The 25,210-nt window shown below is 36.3% G+C and overlaps 1 protein-coding gene across 1 annotated transcript; it reads left to right on the top strand.

The window, feature by feature from the left end:
* Positions 1 to 550: 550 nt before the first annotated feature.
* On the top strand, positions 551 to 24,930 carry LOC135687783 (uncharacterized). Its single transcript, XM_065204434.2, has 16 exons — positions 551 to 739; positions 6,753 to 7,229; positions 8,126 to 8,203; positions 10,323 to 10,430; positions 11,914 to 11,970; positions 13,655 to 13,742; positions 14,519 to 14,625; positions 15,327 to 15,406; positions 17,666 to 17,791; positions 18,161 to 18,233; positions 19,559 to 19,649; positions 20,481 to 20,549; positions 21,370 to 21,552; positions 22,739 to 22,804; positions 23,279 to 23,470; positions 24,287 to 24,930. Exons 2-16 carry the CDS (start codon positions 7,134 to 7,136, stop codon positions 24,346 to 24,348), a joined length of 1,476 nt encoding a protein of 491 aa, XP_065060506.2. The 5' UTR covers positions 551 to 739; positions 6,753 to 7,133; the 3' UTR covers positions 24,349 to 24,930.
* Positions 24,931 to 25,210: the final 280 nt, after the last annotated feature.

The following is a 25,210-nucleotide window of genomic DNA, read 5'->3' as shown; positions in this document are numbered from 1 at the left end:
AAACCAACCACCATTTTGTTTTGCCTTTTCGTAATACAGTTGTGCAATTCGATTAGCTGTTTCAGAGGGGTCTGGAGATGTCAAACTCATTTAATGTAAGAATCTGAAACAAAAACTGTGAAAATTTTAGGGGGCTCGAAGGAAATCAAGTTTGGGTGGGTAAATTCTGACTTTCAAAGCCTTTTTTCTGTTACGAACGTCTTCTTGTCGGAATACTGTTCGCCTGCGCCCCCAAAAGAAAACTTGAAGTTCTATCATTCCAAAGTACAGTACCTTAGGAAGAATGAAAGTTATTGGTGGGGCACCATTGTTTGAGAAAAAAAGGAACAAAAGCGATTGTCCTGAAAGTATTTATTTTTATTTTGGAGGGGTAATACCACTTCCCCCAAAAGACAATAGCTGTGGCCCTGAAAATATTTCTTACACTTTTGGTTCCAAGAGTCAAATTTAAATTGCATTCCATCTAGTGTCTCTCTCTCTTGTGTCTAGTGTCTTACTTTGTGCTTTTGTTTGCCTCATTAACCAACACTTTCAGAAGCAACAGATCATCCGGTTATTTCAGACCACATAAAATAGAATCCTATTTGGTGAGAAGCCAAACAACACGTCAACAAGGAAGTGGACTTGCCACGTACAAAGATTCAAAAGCACTTCATGAATCAAAAGACCTAGACTATAGAAGCGAGAGTTTTTAACGTATCAGAGGCAGTCTGGGGTAGTTGCTATTTTCACTATATTGGTAAGTTTATCCACTGAACATTTTCAATAAAACGTTTGATGTCATGAATAGAAATAAGTTTGCAGTTTTTAGGGAATCGCCACAATTACCATGCAAGTTGCTGAAAGCAGCAAATATCTTGTTTCAGCCAAACTATTATAATGTCTAACAAGGATATTAATGTCTTGAGTTTCCCTATCGCGTTTTAAATAATTGTCATCACAGGCACAATGGCAGCTCAGACATTAAGACCCTTAAAGACATAATACTCACTAAGACACAGTTACAAGAAATAGAATCAGGAACGTCCAGATGACCAAAGGCAGTGCCTAAAATAAGAAATTTTCACAGATCAACATATTTTGATAAAAGTTGGGCCTGGTATTTTGCTGCGATTGACACAATGGGTGGGGCAAAAACAGATAATATCTGGGAACAGCAGCCTTAGTGCGAATAGCATATCCTAATTGGCCAAGATCCTAGACATGAGACATAAGAAACAAAAGCCGATTTTGTTCACAATATATGGATTGAGTTAATAAGAAAGGAAAAACCTTAATCGATTTTTTCGGATGTCCGTCAAAATTGTTTTTCCTTCTCTCCACCTTCAAAACCCCCTGAAAACAATCTTGCTTCCGAGACTTTGGAGCAGAATGATTGAGGTGTTTGTGGTTTTTGGAGCCATATCTTTGCAGCTGACTGGAGCTCGAAACTTACGTGATTAAGCATTAATAATTACTAAAATATGCTAAATCCGGCAATTTTTAATTTCATTCAGCCCATTAGAATTCTTTGTCATCAAATCTTTCATTCAAAAAGTTTTGATAATGACGAGAAACTGGTTGCGAATGGCAAATAATTTCTTCTATCACGGATGTAAAAATTGTGGTGGTCTCTTTCTCTTCTTTTTTCGTGTAGTTTGAAACATTGATCTTTTTCTCAACTAGTTCAAAAGCGGGGGATTGAAATGGAGGCTGGGGGCTTGCTAAATCGATCGCCTTGCAACTTTTTTTGAAATCTCCGGAACAGAGATGCAACATAAAGCCTAAAGCACATCATGGGCAGGAAATCATAATCTCGCAGATTTCCAAAAAAACTTTGGTCTTTAGGGCGGCTCCGTGCCTGTTTAGGTAGGCTTTGCAGTTGGATGAAAAATTAGCTCCAAATGCTACAAACCGTTCTTTCAAAATGCACAGACAAGTAAGTCATAAATGCACACAAACTGGAGATGATTTCTTGAAGTTGAAGCTGTATACTGTGTTCATCAAACCTCAAAATAGAATGACAATCTAATAAAGCGCAATTGATTTTCCTCTGCATGTATTAAGGCTTCCAGTTCCGAAAGTTTAAGTTCTTTCTTATTGTCAATTACCTATTTCTTATAAATCAATTTTCTAAAAAAAAAGGGTGCAATACATAAGGCTGGGATTTGGCATTTGCTTTGCGTTGAAAAACATTTTTCTAGCTCTAATGCTTCAACATTTGGTATTTTATGCTGCTGCACTTAAGATAATGCACTGTTTACAAATCCACACTTTCTACAATTACAGATCCACAATATTAATTTACATCTCCAAAAGGTGAGTCAGACCCACGCTTATTTTAGGCCCTTTAAGGGGCAGGGACAGGCTTCAGCAATAAGGAGTTCCCAGCTTCTATTGATTCTTTACTCGCAAAACTCGCAGAACCAACTGTAGAAGATGATGAAAATACACTTCAAATTTTAAGAACAGAAATGGAAAAAGCTGTCAAATATCTAAAAAATAATAAAACACTAGGCATAGATAATATCCCAGCGGAGCTTATAATAGCAGGAGGTGACTCGATGGTAGATATTTTGCTATCACTTTGTAATGGAATTCTTACAACTGGTAAGTGATCAACCGGAATCTTTACAAATTCCCATACCCAAGAAGAAAGTTAGCAAGAAAGCACTGAACACAGAATAATAAGTCTAGTCAGTCATGCCATGCCAGCAAAGTACTACTGTCAATTATCCTGAATAGAATCCAACTAAAAGTCGAAGATATTCTTGATGAAGCTCAGGCTGGCTTCAGAAAAGATCGTAGTACTGCAGAACAGGTTTTGAACTTGCGCCTTATATGTGAAATCCACCGCAATCACAGAAATAACGTGTTCCATAACTTTATAAGCATTTGACCGAGTTTGGCACGAGGGTATGTGGCACACTATGGAAAAATATGGAATCGACAAAGGCATGATATCGCTCATTAAACCACTTTATGAAACAGCCAGAACAGCTGTCTTAGTAGGAGACACACACAGGGATTGGTTCAGGAGCACTGTGGGAGTGAGACAAGGCTGCATTCTCTCTCCTACCCTATTCAATATCTTTTTCGAAAGAATAATGTATAACACGCTGGAAAACTATGATGGTGGAATCAGGTGCGGAGGGCTAACAGTTAACTACCTTCGCTTTGGGATGACCTGATTGCCAGTAATGCAAAGAATCCGGAGAGAGTTACAAACAAATTAGACAAAACAGCTAGCAGATTCGGGATGGAAATAAGCACAGAGAAAAGCAAAGTCATGGTAAATGTAAACAGCATACAGGAAAAAGTTTCAGTCAAGGTTAAAGATGATGCTCTGGAACAAGTAAAATAATTTAAGTACCTTGCTGCTGCAAATGACGGAAGAATGCCGGAGAGACTGGTGGAAACTATCAAGAAAAGGAAGCTGACATTCTTTGGCCATCAGGTCAGATGGGATGGTTGGATGAAAAGACTACTGCAGGGGAACTGCGAAGTTAAAAGATACCAGGGAAGGCCAATACGAGTATGACAAGACAACATCAGAGATTGGACAGGACTAGAAGGTTTGCAGGCTTACCATCGGACAAAAGACAGAAAGCGATGGCGATTGAATGTCAAGGACTGCGTCTATTCTGTGACTGCGTGCACCAACGGCCTCACAGGCTTAGGAATTGATGATGATTGCTTTATTTGTAGCTGTCATTTTATCTCGATCGTCTGAGACGATCTTGAAAATGGGTTAACTTCTGGGAAAAGAATTTGTTTATAGGTTTTGAGAAATTCCACCATGAATAAGAAACTACAGTCAGAATTTCACATGAACCTCTTTGATAGTTGCAAAAGGCCGATTTTTTTATGAAAAAGGCACGTTGGCTCCCCTTGCCCCTCCTATCAAAAAACAAGAAGGATGGTTGCGCCGCCTCTCTCTCTCCAGTCTGTCTGGAAAGAGTCGGTTGCAGAGCTCCCTGCACTCTTTATCAGAAAATATTCTCAGCGATTTGAAGGATTTTCCATAGAGAGAAGCAAGGAGTTGGATTATCAAGGGTTCGCAACGCCCCTCATCTTCCTCTTAGGCACAGGTTTTAGGCTGTTGATGAAAATAGTTTTCTCCTGCGAAGTTTCTATGTTTGAAAGCATTTTTTAATCTATTGTGCGAGTGCGAGACCTCAATGCTTAAGAACTTTTTGCTCCAACTGCAGTGCCAAACAAGATGGTGTGAACGGTTTTTCAAATAAGTAAAATGTTTGATGACAGGAGAAAATGACTTTATCAATTTCTGTTGTTTCACAAAAATGTATTCAATGATTAGAATGTTGTTCAAATCTTCAAGTGCCCAAATGAAGGTTAGGCACTTTGCTCGATTGTTGTGGGAAATTCCCTATTTATAAAGTATTTCCCTGTGCTAGAAGTGGTAGCCCCTATTTTGAAACCGCTTTGGCTAGGGGAGAGCTTCTTGGGACCAAGGGGCAAATCACTCCAAGAAAATCTCGTACACCTTTTATGAAAATCCTTTTGTTTTAGGTAAAATCCCGTACGCTATTTGCAAGAGTGAATGGCCCCTCGCTTGGGACGATGATTTTTTGTCTTGAGAGAGATGAGAGAAGAGAGATTGGCAATGCCCCATTTCCATCCTGTGCTCTCCTGCAACGTCCCATTTCCCTCCTACAGCGCCCCCTTTCCCTATCCCCCACTTTAGGCTCTGTAACCCAGGGTAGCATTGGGCGTTACTGGTGCTTCTTTTCATAAACTGCCTCCCCCGCCTTTGAAATTTCTACTCACGCTGTTGTAAACACAGTAGAAAAAAAGCATATTCTTTGGCGTTCCGGTTACATAATTTTTAGGGGAACTAAGGACAGATGTTGTCTGAATATTATTTCCTCATTATTTCCTTATTGAGATAGAACTGCCCGAATGGAGCCTGGAATGTGATAGATGTTGCCTGATAAGGGGGGCTGCACCCCTCCCAGCCCCCTTTCTTCTGCACCTATCCTTATGATCTTATTTGCTGCCAGATTTAATCATATCTTTTGCCAAGCCTGGCATTAGCGGCAGTATTGATCACCTCCTTCAAACAGCAGCGGAATATTTCTAGCGCGTAAACTCTTCCGCTTCTATTTTTGTCGAGATTTTCCGCTTTGAAATTCAGACATAATTCAACAGACTTTGTTTAAAAAATGCCATTGTTTTCAATAAAGTTTAAAAAACTACGATGCTTGTGCCAAGAATGGATGGCTCTATAATTTGTAAGAACTTAAAAATTACTAACAATTAGAAGGTGTGAGAAAATTTGTTGCCAACGCCTTAGTTAAAAAAGTCGATGATGTTTGCTATTTCGATAACTGCTAACACTTGATTAATCAAATCTCAATGGCTTAAAAAATGTTGTGGGGGCAACGCCCTTTTCAGCCCTCCCACTTTTAGACTCATTTGGCGGTTGTAGAAATTCATCTTTCAAGTGGGAGGGGGAGGGAGGGGGGCAATGCCCACGAAACAAGCAAATTTGCCAACAAATAACATAATTTTACCGACAAAACCGACAATTTAGCAAAACCTTGGGGGTCGGGGATTGCCCCCACACCCCCGCAATGGTCTCCATTGTTAAGTACATGTTATAAAATCTTTTCTTGCAGGCTAACACTCATCATTTTTCTCCAAAAGTGAATTTTTCTCCAAATTTCTCTGATGTTTTAACAAGCCATGTCAAAATTGAAAAACATACGTAAACAATCTTTCTTCCAAACTACATTTTACAGTTCCACGGCTTAGCTCGCTCTTAATCTGTTTTTAAATTTGTATTGAATATTGATTTTTAGGCTCGTAATTTTAAAAAATTACTTGAATAAAGATAATAGTGTATTATTGTTTATTAATTAAGTTTTTGAGGTTACTGTACGTAGAACTGCCATATACAGTCCGTGATGTTTACATACAGCCGATGACGACGTGAATTCATCTCTGACCCTAATTTAACTTCCGCTTTCGGATCAATGGAAGGAAACAGTTGAAGATCCTATGCCTGTGCCATGCAAAGCCAAGTCACGAAAATTTTGCATATTTGCATCACCAAGGATTTTTAAGGGCCTACTTTATCTTGACCGACACCAACAAAGATGGGGGATGGGGATGTCACGCTCCAATTTTTGGCAAAATCAAGGAGTTTCTATAAAAAATGCGTCGAAAAGAAATTTTAAGCGAAATTACATTATTTTTTTACATCAACAAATGCATATCTTTGTTCTAGCAATAACGAAATTTTACAGCTTTGAAAGCATTTTCAAGGAATTTTTATCAAATTTGCGGAAATGTAACATTAAAGTACACATTCAAATTTTAGCAGACAGTTAACATTTTTGTACAAAATCTTTAACATTCCGGCCTTTTCCTTCTCGATATAATCAGCAGCATAAAAGAAAGTACGTTATGTAATGCTGGCCTTTGCATACATCATTTCCTGTTAAAATTTTAACTGGCTATTTCATCTTGGGACAGGGTGAAGGGGTTTCTAACTGTAAAGGAATGAATTAGAATCGCCCACAAGATAACCAGACAATGACGCCGTTCCGAAAAGAGATATCTAAAATTCCATTCACTATTGATTGTTTGAATGAAAAACTGTGAAAACAGCTTTAATTTTTCTTACGGGAATCATCAAGACTCCAAAGCAAAAATAAATGGTATTTTTATTGTGTTACCAAACATCTCTTTCAAAGTATTGTGCCGAAAGATTTCAAATTTTAAAGTGCCTTCGGTCTCCTCCACAGCTTACAAAGGCTTCGAATTCAAAGAACACAGCAGGAAAGGGAAATTGCGGCGAGCAGTGATTGAGAAAGTCTGTTGCCTATAATATGTTTTGGATAAAGCATCGTTGAAACACTTCCAAATCATCACAAATTAAATTCTCATTAACAGTGCCTTTGTGTTTGCTGCACGTCTTTGTAACTAGATCAGTTATCCAATCTTGTTTGGTTAATACTGGGAAGCAAGTTCTGTTCCTGGAAGCGAGCACTTGAGCTGGCCTACACAAGATTATTCATGTCTAATCGGTTGTTCTCCAAAATGGGCTTGCAAACACTGTTGCAGATGAGCCAGAGTTAATTCGTTTTCATGAATGTGGATTTTCAGACCTAGGAAGCAGCTACAAGATGGAGGGTGCGGGCGAATCAATGGAAGAAATTTATGCTCTTCCACCAAAGCTAAAATACAACGAGAGCTGGTTGGAGATCAAAGAGAAAAGGGGGGTAAGAACAAAAGTTTTACTGATACAAGTATGGGCTAAGGTGGAATATGAAAAGCCACCAGTCATAAATAATTTATGTTCATATCCACATTATTTATGATTGTAAAAGATAACATTGTTCTTTTTAAGAATGAAAAGTTACATAGATAAGGTTGTGTAGGTCGCAATGTATCCAGTTCCGATAATATCTGCTCTCTTTTGTTAACTCGAATCGTAACAGCGTTAATTAATTGATTGTATCTTTATCAACGAATAACTTTACAGTGAGAAGAAAGGCGCTCTGAAAAGAGGTAATTTTTTTGTGCTGAAAGAACGCAGGTGAATTGGAGATATTATGTTACATATAGGAGGTTTTCATAGTGAGTTTTGACTTCGACCTTTTCCAAATCAAAACACATTTAAAATATTATAAGCAAAGATCTTAGCCAACAAAATAGTAAGTTATAATATGGAAGCAGTAGCAATGAATCTTCCTCAAGGTGCCTCAAATTTTAAGCGCAAAAATAAGTTGAGCTGGCCAGTTGAAATTTGTATGTAAGTGAGGGTTTATGGCATGGTTGCAAAATGAATCAATTACATGTATAACAACTTAAGAGGAAATTGGATTCAGCACAGAGCTATTCAGGAGTCAAGGAGAGGGGGTAGGCAGTGGGACCACTGCTCCCAATTTTGTCTGAAGTTTCAAAGTGAAGCTGCTGTGGTTGCCTAAAATTTTGTAAATAGAGTCAGAATAGCAACCAAGATTTATAGTTTGTTCATCACGTTCACCATGACTTCATCGCATCCTCCTTTCTATTGACTATGGTTAGATATTCGGATTGTGATATTTTATCACTGTTTGTTGTTTTGTTGTTTTCCCTTCCAGCTTTTCACACCAATATTCCTTTTTACTTTTAGTTCAAAGATTATTGGGTTGTTTTGAAAGGAAATTATATGTTCTTCTTTAAGGACCAAAACACCCATCTTAAAGAGCAGGTTTGTTGACATACAAAATGGTTTATTTATTCAAAGTTTTGAACCACCAGGAGGATATTTTTATTATCACTAGGATATTACTCTAGATATTATTTTTTCTGAAAAGTTCTTGTGTAAATCACATGCATAGTTTTTCTCTTAGTTTTGGCTCCCATTGGGCAAATTAAACCCACGTGTGTAAGGATGACACAGTTGTTAGGGTCACTGAAAAGTTCAAAGGGTCTGGGGTTTGAGTCCCTGCCATGACCAAACCATTACTTAAAGTTAAGAGAGTTTTGAGCTTTATGAAAATCCAGGGATAAGAATCATATAAAGGTAACGCATATTTAGTGAAAAGAGCCAGGACACTGCTTAATAGGCACTACTCAGTGGCTTAACAGAGGTATTTGGTGCCCTAAAGATAAACTGATACAGGGCCCAATTTCCTACTTTGCAAGAAAGTCCAATCCAAGGGTGTAGAGCATGTCAAACACAATAAAAAATGTAATAATGATAATTTTTTTCCTTAACTGAGGGGAACTGAGTTAAGGGGAATTGCTTCAGTTAAAGAGCTTCTAATCTTGTTGAAAATAAGGTGAACTTAAGAAAGGTCTTAAAACATTGATATGAAAATAATTTTGGGGTTCTTTTAGATGGGAGTCCTTAATTAACAAACTAACTGTGTCATGCCACTGGCACTGCTTCTCAGTGTCAATATTTGAAAATAGTCAAAATAAGAGATGGATAGGGATGGCAGTGTTGCTAAAATGTTTTTATCTTTTCTTCAATATCTTTATATATGCATTCCTTTGCTCTACTCCTTTTACATTGGCAATGGTTTGACGCCTAGATTTTGGAAGATGAATAAAGCTGTCTAGTCTGAAGCATTTTTGCTATATATTTGACCCTTAGTCTGTCCAATCAGAAGAGGGGGCTGAGGGCGACACCCCCAATTATTATTAAATTGATGAAGAAGAGCAGCCCTACTACAATTATGAATCTTGTTTTACCAAAACTGTAGTTATCGCAAAGTAGTTTTTTAATATTCTTAAGAATGAGAATTAAATTGAGGAGAAGGAATGCTGAGCTTTTTAACCAAGTCTCCCAAATTCGAGAAAAGAGGAGCAATAGAAGGTAAAATATGTAGAAAAAATAGAAGTAAACAAATAGGGAAACAGACTTTTGTGCATTTACGGACATGAACATGACAGGTATCAAATTTGCAGATTTCTTTGCTATTTCTTTTTCTTGACAAGTTCAGACATGCAAGGACACGTGCAAAAAGCCAGGTACCAATCCATGTTAATTCTTTAAAGTGTTTTTCAAACAATGGTCTTTCTTTGCCAATGACCTTAGGTATCTTGCCACCATACATGCTAAAATTGTGTAATTTCTCATGGTTAAAACCAAGAAGAAGGCGACTTGTTGTATGATTTTAAGTACAGCTAAGCCCCCCAGCCCCCACACTTTAGTGTTCCCTTTTTTAAACCTTGTGGGAGATCTTGATTTAAATGAATAAACACCCAAACCCAAGCAGGATATCATAACCACTCACTTTTCTCTCCCTTCAAAGTTATTTATGTTATTCGATAGCAGAATAATATATTAACATTTAAGTTGTTTGGCAGCACTAGGAAAAGGATATAGCTTTTTTATTGTAAATTTTGTTTATCAATCATGACGCTCAGAAAAAAAATAAATCTAGGTTTCAATTTACATTAAATACCATAAGAACCATGGATGTTGTATCCAGCAATTTATAAAATTATTATCATTTAATCTTTGATTCTAAGCAAAAATATTTTTTTGGTGTTATACGAAGTAGCAATGAAATTTCTTTAGGGGCAAGGCCTAGGATCCTCATCGTTATAACTTGCAAAGTAATTTGTTGGCTCAAAACTAGACTGGATCCCGGTTTAATCATCCTGTTACTTCTCTTGCATCTAAATGGGAACAGTTCAAAATTAACCCTTGACACTCTTATTACGCTAAGTGATACGGATATGATGCTTTGGCAGATGAATTTCAGAAGTTCACAATAGAACTCAGGTAAATTTTACATACCCCGGCTCTCTCCCTCACCTATTTGCTACTTTCCCGACAATCATGAAGTCTATGATAAAATTTTCAATTATTGCAGCATGTTGGTTACCTTCCAATTGAAGTCCAACAAACAAAGTGTAACGCAAAGAAAGGAAGCAGTAGAGAATTTATACTAGAAATGGGGAAGAAGAAGCACAATCTTCGTGTGAGTTTATTGGAATTCCGTGTATTTAATAGAAACAGAATGAAGGATAAATTTATATTCTATTATATGACATCGATGTAAACGGTGTTATTTTAAGTTTTTATCTCGTCTTTATTCATCGTTTCATCATTTAAATGTGTACCCTTTCTTCTAGTTTGAGGGGCTTGGTGGTGCCTCAATCGATACTCGCCGTCTTTTTAATAAAAGTGGCTATTGTGTGTAATATTAACAAGGCTGAAGAACTTGAGATATTAGCAAAATCTTAAAAAGCTTTTGGTAGTATAATTTTAACCAACAATAAAGGTGCCGTTTGTTGAAGTGCAGAACTTTCGTTTTGTCATTACTCTGAGGGCGGGAAATTTTCATTAGCTTGAATGTATTTTGTGTCTTAAATGCTGTTTTGTTGATATTTTTGGATCCGGAATATCGAAAATTCTATCGAGAGTGTAACTCTGTTCTCAAAATCTCCATGTAAACATCTGGCTTTGTAGCTTTTCTATTTTTCAATGATGCCAGTAACTTCGTGTAGATTGGAGCCTTCTTTTGTTATCAGTCGAGTAGAGAAGGGTAAGAAGAAAACTAACATTTTCTATCGAAAAGACAAGTATGGTTCTTACCCAAAAATCTACACATTCTCCTTGAAAATGCCAAAGTTGCACCCTCCGAACCATAAAAAGGAATGTTTCCAAAATTAGTTACAGGGTACTTTAGAATATTCCTAAATAAATGCCGTATTTAACCTTCCGCTTTCTAATCCCCACCTCCTTTTCTGAAAAATGTATTTGAAAAAACCCCTTTCTATACAGCTCTACATATCTCAAAAGGCTGACTGGAAAATTTGTCATGTGATATTTCAAAGTTTTAAAGTCTTGTTTTGTTAAACTAAGGCCCGTTTCAAACGTCGAACTTTTCATGTGCCGAACTAAATTCGATTTGTTGCGGCACTTTGACTAGTTTTGTGCGACTCCCGTTTCAAGTGTGCCGCAAGTTAATCTTTTTCCAGTTCTGCCTTTATTTCCCTTGCAGTCTTTGAGACTGACAGAAAGCAGTATGCATTCCTAGAAAAGTCTGCGAAAACAGCTATCGCATCAAAGTTTGCAAGCAAAAATGACAGTGTGATTGGCAAATGACGAAACAAGGTTTTCGATACAGTCTTGAAAATCGTTGAAATACATCTCATCTACGTAGTATCAAACTGGGAAGCTCGCGGTTGAATATGTAATGCCATATTGTGCTGATCTAAAGGCTTTTAATTAAATCAGAAAATTTCAATCGGAGTTCTATATTATAACAATTACGAAAACTTCGATAAGAATTTTCCCATCTCTCATGTACCACCTGAGATTGCTATGGTAACTGGAAATTTTGTAATTTTTTTATTTGTTCTCTTCGTTTAATGTTCATCTTATGAACGAGTGTGTATTCTCGCTTAGTGTATTTAACGAGCAAATATTTCTGTTCACTTATGTTTTGTTCTTTTTAGGCCACTGACGATATTCTGAGAAAGAGATGGGTATATGCGATTGAGCTTGTCAATAGAGTAAGAGATCATCGTTGCTTTTTGCCTAATATATGAAACCTTCATCCAGGTTTTCTGATTTTGAAACTTTGATACCGATGTATGCACAGCTAACAGTAGCCATGAAAAACTTCTAGAGGTAGATTTTTCCAGGCGAGGAAATAAGATTTTGGAGATTAGTAGTATTATTGAATTCGGGTTACCTGGAAAGGCAGGGGTAGAAAATATTCCAAGAATCATGTCAAAAGCTATTTTAAGATTAGATGAAAATCATGTGAATTTTGAACAAAAAATCGAAGAAAAATGCTTTTTTTTCGTAATCTCCATCGAAAGTTTAGATACTCTCAACTAAACAGTCTCCATTTAATCAGGGGCTTGCTACGGCTTACATCCGCTTGAAAAATAAAAATGCTAATTCAAGAAATGTTCCATCGTTTGTTTTCTTAATCATTGACCGAACATGTTTCTTAATTTTAACATAACTTTTCTGCAAGATTAAGGGAATAAAAATGTTTTATGCGCGAAGCAGATTCAAAACTTTGTTTTGAAAATTCAATCGAATTTCTACATACCTACGTTTGGTATCTAAACACTGAAATAAAATGTCTACAAAAATGTTTTATATTGCCTGTTCTTGTGAAAAAGAATTTATGAATATGTACTGAAGTTTGACAGTTTTCGAATGATTATACTTTAGGTTCAAATTTCACATTTACACTGGTTTCTATAGAATTTTTTAATCGAATTTTTAAAAATTAACAACTTACAATGTTTCTTCATAAGATCAGCATCATTAACCTTTGCTTACAGAATTTGTTTGAAATGCAATTTCCACTGGGCGTTCATGAATACTTGCATGAAGTGAAATTCTTTGTTGGCAAGAACCCTGATGGACTCTTTTACATTTTGATATTAGCTCCGACCGTCTGATTTCCCTACTAAACCTCCTACAGAAAGAGTCCTCAGAGTTGAATGCAAGTGTTATGTCAATCAAAGTATTGGTTGTCATTTCCTAATATTCCATTTCAAGATACGTTTTACTTTTAAAGTCCTCTTGGACTCAAAACTTCAAAACCATTAATTGCTGTCAAAAATGTATCACTCGTGTATATCAAGCAACCAGCGTGTTATTCAATATTTATTGTCAAGTTCAATCATTCGATCCATGTATTCGGTAAAGTATGTGATACTAAACAGGTTCCAGAAAACTTTCTATTTTTAGAAGACCTGTCGAAGCTTGAATTGGCAAGGAATTTCATTATTATCTTTCAGACACTCTAACAAATTAATTGTGGCCATTATTTAAATCATTTGCGTTTTTCTTAAACACCTGAAAACTTCTTTTTTATTTTCTTTATAGAAATGAAATATTTGCCATCAAATTCGTTCTACAACTTAAATATTCTGGTTAAACCAAACCTAGGTACAATATTAGAATTAATCTAGAATTATAGCCAGGCTCCAGTTTCATCAGCAATTTAACCTTTTGTGTATAAATTTGAGTTTTTCGGCAAACAGGACAAGCGTAACTTTCACACAAAAAGGTCGAGAAACACTCTTGTTTTATGCTAGACTGTTTGGTTTCCTTCATTATTTTTATTCTTTATTTACAGTAGCAGAGAATCGCAAATTTTTAAGAATATTAAAGCTGATTCAATATTAAGGAAAGTGTGTACAATATTAGTAATTTACATTCTCTCTTTAGGCTAATTCCCCTGGCCCTTTGCCAGGCGATTTAGATTTTGAAGAAATACAAGATAACACACCAAGCCCAAATAAAATGAAGCAAAGAGGTTGGTTTACATATCCTTTGGTTATAGCGTGATACCTTACGTAGAACATTGGGCCCATAATTTTTTCTGCAAAACAATTGGTGCTCATGCAAATTTATATTACCCATTTACTTGTTTTTGTGTGTGACTGAAGAATGGATCAAAATCGAGGCGCTATAGAATGTAGAATTTATACAATCATTTGCTGGTTCAAGACAAATGGCTTTGAAAAAGGCAAACATTTGAGTATACTAAAGCTTTTAACTTCTAAAACTAAACTAAAACTTGCGATTATGCTATCGGGCAGCATTTTTCTGGAAAACCCACAGTGTGCAAAAACTATGATGGCGACATGTTTTGGATTTTTGGTAAAGCCCGATCGTCGTTCCATTTAGCAGTTTTGGAATCTATCTACATAAGCACGAAAAAAAGGAGTTCGTTTACACCTTAGGACTCCATAGGTAACATTCTCAATAAGCAAGCGGCACTGATTGTGCAGCCTCAACAGTCATGTGCTCGCGTTTCTGATTGGCCTATTTCGATCCACAACTGGGTATATATGCTTTCTTGTGTAGAGTTTTCGGTCTATGTTCTGACGTTTCATATTTTGAAGAGTGTGAGATGAAAAGCTTTAGTATACTCAGCTGTATAATTTTTCAAATAAGCATGCTGAAGATGCAAGAATTCCTTTGTATAAGTCGCTATCACATATCCAAATTTTGTCTCTTTATAGTGATTGTTGTTATAGTGTTAACCATCCTTTGAAGTTAATGTGAATAACTCATGTTTATTTGCAGCTAAAAGCGTTGCGGCAGTTTCTACTAGTCAGCTTCTGTCCCAATCGTCACCGGGAAATAATTTAAATTCTTCTTCGAGGCTCCGGCGTGGTGTTAGCCTCAATTTGGTTTGTACAATTTAATTTATCCTCGCTTTGACTTTGTTTGATACCTTTTGCGGACAGCTTGTAGAAGATTGTGACAGATTTTAAGTAGTAGCAGTTCTTCTTGACTGGCATTTCTTTCTTGTTCATTTTTTAAGTGTTTTATCTTAAATCTTTTTTTATTGTAATTGATATCTTTTCTGAATCGGTCCGTTTATGAACAATAAGTGGAAAGAAGCAAGTATTTTATAGAAGGGGCGTTTTCAGGTTTTCTTAAAGATGTGGCTTCAAAACATTTTCTATCACGCCCTTTTCAGCCCACCCACTTTTAGAATGGTGCGCGTTGCCTGGGAGGCGTCATCTTTCTGCAATTCCAGACATAGGAATTGCGAGGTCTAGGCACATCAAGAGGAATGATCAGGACACTGCTCGATAAGCATAGCTTCTCAATTTCCCGAAAGCTACCTTCAGATGCTAGATAGCAAGCAATGAGGTGTATTCTATTCACCTAATTAGTAGCAACAAATACAAATAGATAATGGCTGTGACGTCATAAAATAGTCCTGAAGGTAAAAAGACACTAGAATCTTTTAATGACTGACTTGCTTTTTACATTCCCGCATTCTTAATTTACTTCTACCCTATTTGAAGATTATTTTATTGTCATATTTCAGCACTTTACCTCTAATTTTCCATATTATCAAGTTTTAATTTTTTCCTTATAGAAAAGCTCAGCTTCTGAATTCAATAACATTATCGAAGAAGATGCTTTACCAAAATACAATAGTGTCTTCATTCCACCAAGGTAGTTTTCTTGGAAAGTATTTCAGTTCGCATTTTTTCAAAAAAATATGAAGATAAGTTGTTGATTTATGATAAAAGTATGTGTTTGAATAAGCAGCTGGATAAGGCTGTACACGATCGACGCTAAGAGCAGTGCTGCACAACCTAGGTGCAATTATCTTTGATTTGTTAAGAGACTTGATTTCTTCATACCACATTGACCAATCAGAGTTCAAGGAAATGACAACAAAAATGCCTTGCAGCCTGAGTCAGGAAAGCATCACGACTTCATGGCCCCACGGCCCCACTGCCCCACAGCCCCACAGCCCCACGGCCACTGGCACAGAGAAGATCGTAGAAGCAAAAAAGAGATAGAGAAAGGTGACCAAAATTTGGAAACTTGGGGAAGTTGAAGAAATTTTGTCTACAAATTACAATCAGACAAGACAATAAAAGAATTCAAGTAATATTTATAAACCTCCTGCTTCGCACTGTAAATTTTAGGCATTAACTTTTTATATTTTATATATGCAAGTTATGACATGCTTTTGTTTTTAATTGATTTACGCATGTCTCCAAAAACTTAATCTATCTCCAAAAATATCTATAATAAGTAACAAGAAACAATTTTTTAAAGAATTCAAGTTTGGAATATTTGCTTTCAGGGAGTTGCGAGGGGAGGGGATCAAGACTTGTTGAGTATCCCCAATTTCCTGAACGCGCCAATTTTTAACCCATTAAAAATTAGATAAGTTTTAAATTAAGGTCTTTTTGGTCGGAGGAAAGTTGAAAACGTTTCTGGATTCTGTGTTGCAGCTACATTTAGGCTTTTAACGTTTAAAAACAGTGAATTCTCCGTACTTCCTCCCCCTAATTATTAAAAATGCTCGGAACGGCCAACTTCAAGCCTTCATAACAAACTATCATGGACAATTTTTTTACTGAGTACAACGGCAGTTTTTTTCATGAGTACCATCTATCAAAGAGTTGATCAAGAAATTTTTTATTTTTGGTTTATCTCTCAGCACATTTTACGCGTTCATGTTTTTGTGGATGTTTGTAAAAACGTGAAAAATAGGCCTAAATCTAGCTGCAAGGCACGTTTGTTGTAATATTCTTGATTTCTGATTGGTCAATGTGGTATGCAGAATTTGTGTCTCTCAGCTAATGACAGATTTTTAACCTATGCTGAACTTTAGTTTTTTTTAGTTTAGAAAAGAACGACTCTAAGGTGCTTAGCTAGTTACTTAAAATCTTCCTGTTTTAAGAACAGGACCGTGTAGTTCCTTCTATCATGATTTCTTATAAATATGCTGCACGTTTGCTTTTCATGGCGACATTGCCAAATGGGTGTTAATGGTCCCATTATTTAAGATATTTTATGTGATATTTAAATCAGAACGTGAAATTTTTGTGTACATGTATTTGTTTTCAAATTTGAACTAAGATCAACTTTCATTTTTAGTTCAACTGCTTACTGACTAGTTTCTATTACCGATTTGTTTGTTTGTTTTGCTCGTGTTTATTTTGCTTTACATTTGCACTGTAGATGCCATTAGGGCAACTCCTGCTAATGACCTCAGCAACTGAAATTTGAACCGCTGGTTTTCTTGTCTTCTGTTCGCAACGCTTGGAAATGATTACCTTATCATAAGAAATCCATTCGGTTACTCGTACACACACGAAAAATTTGTCACTCCTTACAACGATTTCCATGCAAAAATCGTTGCATGGTAGCGACAGAGTCGTATACAAACATATTTCGGCTCTCCGGCTTCCTGAGTATGCAGAAAACTGTCAATACAATTTTGATCATTTCTTTTCAGAATATGAGAAGGGGCAATGATTCTTATCTACGTTATCAAAGTTTTGACTGGTAGAAGTTCAGCGCCGTTAACATACATTGATTTTGAAAATTAGCCAAGGTTTATATCAATAAAGAACAGAGGGTCCATGACTGCCCAATTGTCGCCGCCAAAAAGATGTTTTTTGCTTTGAGTTTTTTATTTGCCCTTGCTCTCTTCTAAATTTGGAACTTGTATTGGAAACTCTGTAGCAAACTTTAACTGCAAGACAAAAACTTGTCGCTGTTTTAGCAAATGGTTGCTAACATTAAGGACGATAGCCTTTGCATTTCAAGGTTTAAACGTGTCAATCCAACTTAAGAAAAGTATAATCCAACCCTAACCCAGTGATGTTTCACTGAAGAAAATTGACAGAAATCTTTATGAAATGTAGGAATTTGCAGAATTTTTCCAAGAGCTACTGTTTTGCCTTTTAGTTGGTACTTTGGCAACATTTCAAGACAGGAAGCAGAGAAAATATTAGCTGACTATTCAGTTGGAAGATATCTACTTCGTGACAGTAACAGAAATAACTCCGTTGATCATTATGCATTATCAATTAAGTAAGTAGACCTTATTCCTTTTTTCATTTATTCGAAAAGTGATGAAATACAACAATAAAAATGTTTTAAGATCGCATTTCAAAAAGCAATTATGCGCGTTTTTCACGCTCGGAAACACACCACAGATTTTTATCATGTTATCATAGATCTGGTTGTTTCATTTTTGGTTCTAGATGTTCTTTTTAACTGCTCTCCTTTTTGAGTCCAGGAAACTTAGTCGGTTTCTTAATGTTTACTTAAAACCCTATTCCCATTCTTTAATTCTCTTTAATAACTCTTCCAAATATCACTTTGGTATTTAGATGCAAAGATTACCAATTTTTCTACCAACGTTTTCATGTAGTTCAAGTTTGGAATATTTGCTTTCAGGGATAATCTGAAAATAAAACACCATAGAATTGTTCCTCTGCCAAATGGAAAATACCAGTTTGAATCGCTACGTGTAAGTTTTGTTTTATGACAGTGTTATATTGTTTTGTTTCATGACAGTTGAGTTTTATTCAAGCGACTCTATTAAAGGAAGAGAGTTCTGAGTTAATCAAAACTATTGACGACATATCCTAGAGCCCCCTCAAACCCCCCTGTCCCCAACCCCCCTTCAGAGAGAGCAGAGACAACAAAACAAATGAAAGAATCGAAAACGACTTGGAGATTAAAGATGACAGGGAGATTGAAGATGATAGATGGAGAGAAGAATTAGTATTTAGGGTTACATTGGGAAGGAGATAGGCTTAGAATTAGAACTCTCGAAAGATAAATAGGGATAGAGAGGAAGAGAATGGGGACAGGGGTGGAATGGTACAGGCGACTAGACTGGGATAACGGGGATATAATTGATAAGATAATAGAAAGAGGGACCTTGGACAAGGATAGTCACGATGACCAAAATGATGATAAGTGATTGGGGCTATTTTTATAGAGAGGAGGAAAGAAGGGACACAATGATGTAAGGTCAAAGATAAAACTAAAAACTTTGACTGGTTTTACCAGTCATCACAGTCGTAGATTCCAAATTGTATCTTATTGAATAACGAATGCCCTCTGTTTATTGAATAAGTGATGGTGCCCTCTGTTTTTGATTCGCAGGCAACTTGCTCTTATTCAATACAGCTCTGTTAAATTCTTAACCAATATTGTTGAGCGTGTTGCATGTTGAATGAATAATATGAAAATTAATCTAATTGAAAATACTATGTTGTACCTTGAAGTTTGATATTGTCGCAACGTTTCCAGTATAACTCTTCATTTGTTGTTCGCTGAATAAATGTCTGTTAGGCCTGGTTCAAACGTCGCACTTCTCATGTGCCGAACCTAACTCTGTTTGGCGTTTAACACTTCGATGTTTAGCGCGACTCTCGTTTCAAACGTCGAACTTAATCATGTCGCGCCAAATGGGTTTTAAGATTGTTACATGAAGTATCTTGGTTAAAGCGCGCAATCTCAAATATTTGTTTAAAACGCATGCGCCCTCCAAGAAAGAAATGAATTCTGGGGAGGAAAATAAATTAAATATAATTATGCATTGAGTTCGGTACATGACAAGTTCGACGCTTGAAACCGTGCCGTGCTGGAGCCGTGCAGCTCGGCAAGCTCTGCCGATCCAAACTAGTCTGCCGCTCCTAACTAAATCTGCCGTACCAAATCGATTTAAACGTCGCGCCCCTCATGTACTTAATTCTCGAGTTAGGTTCGGCACATGAGAAGCGCGACGTTTGAACCAGGCCTTATATTTGGAAGTCGTTGAGAATTGCCTTGTTCTTTCTTTAGGACATGTCTTTCGCTACGCCAATACATGCAATCGAATATTTGCTAGAAGGAACTTATCCAACTTTACAAACTCAGCCAGTTTTTATGGACAGTAAGTATATGTTCTTTCTTGCAAGATTGAATTTTTAGCTTTCCACTTTCAATGCCGATTTTGTGCCACATCACAAATATAATTTGTAAGTTATGAAATAAAACAGTCCACAGAGGCATGGCTGGTAACTTTTTAATTATATGCTACTATTGACATCACTTATAATGAGCGATTCCCTTATACTATCAAAGTTAGACGCTGTATTTTAGAATCAGCTTAAAAGTCTAAGAACTGATGCAAATCGCCACAGACTTTACCTGAGGTGTGGAGAAGCACAGCTAATACCTCCCTTCCTTTCCTTTCCTCTCCTCTTCTCTCATTTTGAATACTGCAATGCATTGCATTGAATAACCTATCGTAACGTGTAAATGTCAACTCATGAATGACACTTCCACGAAAGCCCGTTCTTGGTGAATTAGGCCATTATTGGGCCATTTAAATTTTTTTTATTCTATCGTTGTTCTAAATTTGAAATTTCATTCTGATTTGTTTTTGGTCATTATCGCCACTTGTTTGTCTCTCCAAGACCCACGGACCTGCTGTTTGAGATTTTGAAAGGATTCTCTCTAGAAAAGGACCTGTAGGATACCTTATTATCCTGTACAAGAAGAGCGCCAGAGAAGAATACGTGCATATTCTGCATATCTAGTTCTCAGTGCCCGCAGCTCCGAAAGCTCTATACAGATTTTTCCTTAGCCTCTGTGTTTATTATATTCAGTGAAATTATTTTATGATTGATTGGAAGCAACGTAAAGTGCAATGTCATTGCTTTTAAAAAAACATTGTAACTACTGTCTGTTCAAGATTTTGTTCCATAATTGAGACTTATAGTCCTAGAACGACGATCAGGAGATGGTCAGGAAGAAACCAAACAAGAAGAGTCGCCACGACATGTTGGAGGTAGGGGTTACCAATAGAAATCTATCGTAAACACTTGACGTCAACATTTTAGGCACTCAACATCATTAGGCTTGTCTTTTGGTATTGCAATCAGGGCTATGGGAAGTATTCTTCCTTTAACCCGCCAATGGTTAAAAGCTGTACATTCTCAAACAAGCGCACGTGATTGAACAAGCAAACACATTCGAGTAAAGGCAGACATAAAAATTAGCGCACACTATCGAATAAGCCCACACGCTCGAATGAGTACAACTTACAACGCCCCTCTGCATTCTAAAAACTGTAAGAGACTAATCGAAGTTTGCTTTTATTTGACCCCACCTTTGATTTGGCCTAGTTTCTGACCCCACTGTTTCAATAGCGGGCCTAAAAATCCAAAGCTGACATGAAAAAGTTCTAGGTTTCTTTGAAGAAAGGTTTCTTAGCTTCAGTTGCTACATAGTTTTATATTGAGTTGACGGTCAATTAACACATATTCGTTGAAGTTATATTTTTCAGGAATGTTGGGTAGGTTCACTTGCACAACGTGTATGCTTACCCACAATTCCTGCCAATAGTGGAGATACCTCACCCATTCCCCTTTAAAGGAGCCTTGGCTGTAGAGCTGAACAAAATTCTGACTGTGATCAATTGGACAACACTGAAAGTCTAAAGACTACATAAAGCCACATCGTTTGTAGGGGAGCTTTGGATTCTGTTGAAAAGTTGCAGAAATCTAACTTCATATGCCAACACTTTCAGAAAACATTCTCACTCATTCAATGGTACCAGGACTGTTTAAAGAGTCCATCGATGACATATCGCCATGTTTGTGTTTCAGGGAGGAAATTATCCGAGAATCCGTATGCAATAAACTCACCAAATCAAAATGGCAGCCCATTAACATCGATCCCAACTTCGCCTCCACCATCGTTGCCCAGTCCGCGTGTTGTACGGTCTGTTGATGTTCCACATCAAACGGATTTCAGTAGAGAAAAAACTAGGAAAGCTCGTTCATTACCTGGTAATATTTTCTTTTGCTTATCACGTTTATCTTTTAATTTGCTTATGGAATTTTGATTTCTCCTCTAAGAGTTGTTTTTTTCGCGCTAGTATTATGAACTCTGATATGTATATTGAAACTTGTAATTTTCAGAAATGTTCTAATACAAAGGTCCCCTATTTATCAAGCTAAAGATTTGTTTGCATAATTAACCAAAGCTTTGTAAAGATAATTAGTCCTAGCCTCAGTGTTTTTATTGCTAAGGAGTTGATAATAAGAAGATGGGATTTTCAATCTACGAATCTTTTATGTCTAAAAATAATTTAAATTCACATAAGTAATAAATAATGAAAACATGCTGCCTCGCATCTAAATTTTGCATTTGTTGTTAGACGACTTTTCAACATTTCTGAATTATATTATTCCACCTAATGTTAAAAGTTTAACTTGTAGAAAAGAAGTCCAACTGCATTGATGTAAATGAATGCTTTTAAAGTTTTATTATTTTTGAAAGAGTTTCCTTTTAAAAAAAGACGTGGAAGACCTTTCAGCATTGAAGCAAAATGATTAATTATAAGTTTACTAAAGGTTTGCAAAAAGTCTGCTATAATGTGTGACTATGTATAATATAGCATATTATGATAAATTCTATTGGTTTTATGTCCAAATTCTAATAAATCAACATCGATAAAATTGTGTACCTTTACGACATATTAGACATGTTACTACCTTTAAAAATGTTTTTTATTCTTTTTATCAATCTTTGAGTGTTTAACTTCCTGACGTACTCTAATCACCTCTGATAGCAAAAGCCTGTAGCAGAAGCACACCTTTAAAAGGTTAAAAATTTCTTGTTGCCATGAAAGTATCCCCTTTCTCTAGAACAATGTTAGTTTCTAAACTATTACCTAAAATATCAAACGGGGCCATGAACCGAGATACAACGTTTTGTTGGGGGGCCCTGGTAAATAAGTTTAAGAACAGCCATATTTTACAAAACAAAGTATTTGTCTTATACCACTGCCCCCCCCCCCCCCGATATCTCGGTCTTGGACAGAAAAATGTTGTACGAATTTTCTTTGAATAATCGAAAATTATTTTATAAAACAGTATTTTTCAACTTAAGAAATACTTTGTCTTTTTATTCCACCCCAATTAACATATCACGCTGTGGCTTGACAAGCATTTCTTATCTCCTTAATATCAGGTACATCTACAATGAAAGGGAGGCCGCTTCCTGACCTGCCTAGTTATGCGAACAGTGACTCAATTCGTAAGTTCGATGATTCTTTCTATCTTTCGATGCAAATTTTTACAATTTATACCTTATTAATGTGTAAACTTTTCAAGCTTTCTTGTCTTTTGTGCGTTTTCTCGTTTATCGTTCTTAAGTGTGACATCATAAAAATATTGTATTAAGAATATTTTTATTTTGACCACAAAACCTAGAAGAACACTATAAATACCAATTAAAGGGCTATGGCCAGTTATGACCAATTAAAGGTTTGATGTTTGCTAACGGACTAAATCTTACTTTGGCCGTGCTAAAAAGTTATGAACAGAGGCCAATGAAGTTTAAAGTAATTATTTTTGTGACCTCATCATTTAAGAACTCTATTTCTTCATCACTTTGCATCAATGTAGAAACTATAGGAGTGTAATTCAGCTGGCCCTTTTCTTTGTTTGTTGCTTTGAATATCTTTTCAAGCAAGTTTTAAATGGGAAATCGACCACATTAAAATTTTAGGACTTCACCAGCGTGGATGTAGACCATCATACATCAATGTTGAGCCGACATGGAACGAGAATGAAGTCTTTGGGGGCATGCCTGACACTGTCGATGTTCCTCCGCCATTGCCGCGAAAGAAAGTTTCATTACCAGCAGGACCGTATGCATGTCACGTATACGAAAATCTTCCATTTCATGCTGAGAGTGGATGTAAGCTAATTATTTCTCAGAAAACTTACCCTTAGCAAATACATTTGCAAAATCATGTAATTATCTATATTAGATGAAAATTATTTCATGTTTTTCCGATGATGAATTGTTAAAGGATCATAATCCGGATTGGGGGCAAGATTATGAATTGGATGATGAATTGTTAAAGGATCATAATCCGGATTGGGGGCAAGATTATGAACTGGATGATGAATTGTTAAAGATTACGGGTAAGGATTGAGGAAAACAATGTTCTTGATACGGATTGGGGGCAAGATTATGGATTGGGTGATTTGGCACACCAGTAAAATATAAGCGACCTTGTGCAGAAAATAGTTTGTTTTCTCAATAAAAAAATTAAGTTCCTAGCTATACAAAAGTGGTTTGGATGCTACAGCAAAGCCGAGAGTATTTGAGTTACCAGAACAAGCTGTCCTCGCTTATGAAAATTGCAATCGTAATTAAAGGGAACGGGCTTGCTGTTTCGTCAACCTTGGCTCATGATTTTTGCATATTCAGGAACGTCATCCAACATGTTCTAGTCAGGGCAGAGGATATTGATTGGCCAAGAAAAAGCCAGCAAGCCCGCAGTAGGCCATGTTTTCATGTAAGAGAATTTCAACCAACAGTTTCAATCGTTGGTTCTATTGTTGAACTTTAATACTCTGTGATGTGTTGGACGTTCATAGGCTGCTTATTATTCACATTTGCATCTGTATTTTCTGTTCTCTGCTTTTTTATGTTTTACCTTACACCAGAGTTATCAAATTCTCATTATTCTTGTTCATTAATTTTGTTTTCACCTTTCTCTTTAAGTATTAAGTGACCAGATGGCACACTCATTCAATATACATCGGCAAGACTTTCAATGTAACTAATGTCAAAGCTACGACTGCAGTTTCAAATATTGGCATGTTATAAGAGAGAAGCGTCTCTCGAACAGCTACACCTCTGCACTGGCACATTTGAATCTACAGGCTCGCGAATTGAATTGACGATATCTCTGCGTCTAAAGCAAAGCAACCAACAGTTGATTCCATAGACCAGATTCGTTCACACATGGTCATATCTACATTTAGAATGGAACTTTGTTTGCCACGCGACCAAGCCAGATATCAAGTGTCTCAAAGACTAGCTTTTTCCATAAAAAGTGATCCCCGAATGAAAACAGAAACTTTTATTTGTTTTCTTATTAAAGGACCACTATGATTTAATGTAAATTACTTTTATACAATTGTCAATAACCAAAGGTAAACGTTATTTTTATAAAGATTTGTCCGTATTTGTATCTTTTGCTTTCAGCTGATTGAATAATATTTTTAATGGGTAGAATAATGCTACCTTTAGCAAAAGTGTATGTAGGAAGTATTTTTTAAAGTTTCAGGAAAGTATTTAGGATTGAATTTTGCAGTAGTTTATTTTTTTTCTCCATTCGTCAACGAAGCATAATGGAAACTGTATACGATGCCATTTATTCTTTATGTGTTATTTTAAATCTTCGTTGGCCTACCAGAGGCACTGATCTTGCTACAAGGCCTCCGAAGCAAATTCAAGTTTTTTTATATTCTCATAAAGTTTACAAATAACCCGTGACAAGACGATACCACAGGGAACATGGAAGAACATAGGAACCCTGCGACCATAACATTACACATATCGATTCTAAATTAACATTACCTTTAAAAGCTACAAAATAATCTTTCCACTTGAATTACAGAATAATCATTCTAATTTTTGCAC

Source organism: Rhopilema esculentum, chromosome 20, assembly GCF_057945365.1.
Source record: "Rhopilema esculentum isolate cy_ngs chromosome 20, ASM5794536v1, whole genome shotgun sequence".
NCBI lineage: Eukaryota > Metazoa > Cnidaria > Scyphozoa > Rhizostomeae > Rhizostomatidae > Rhopilema > Rhopilema esculentum.
Note: the sequence above shows the minus strand (reverse complement) of the source record. Positions and strands in the feature narration are given on the sequence as shown.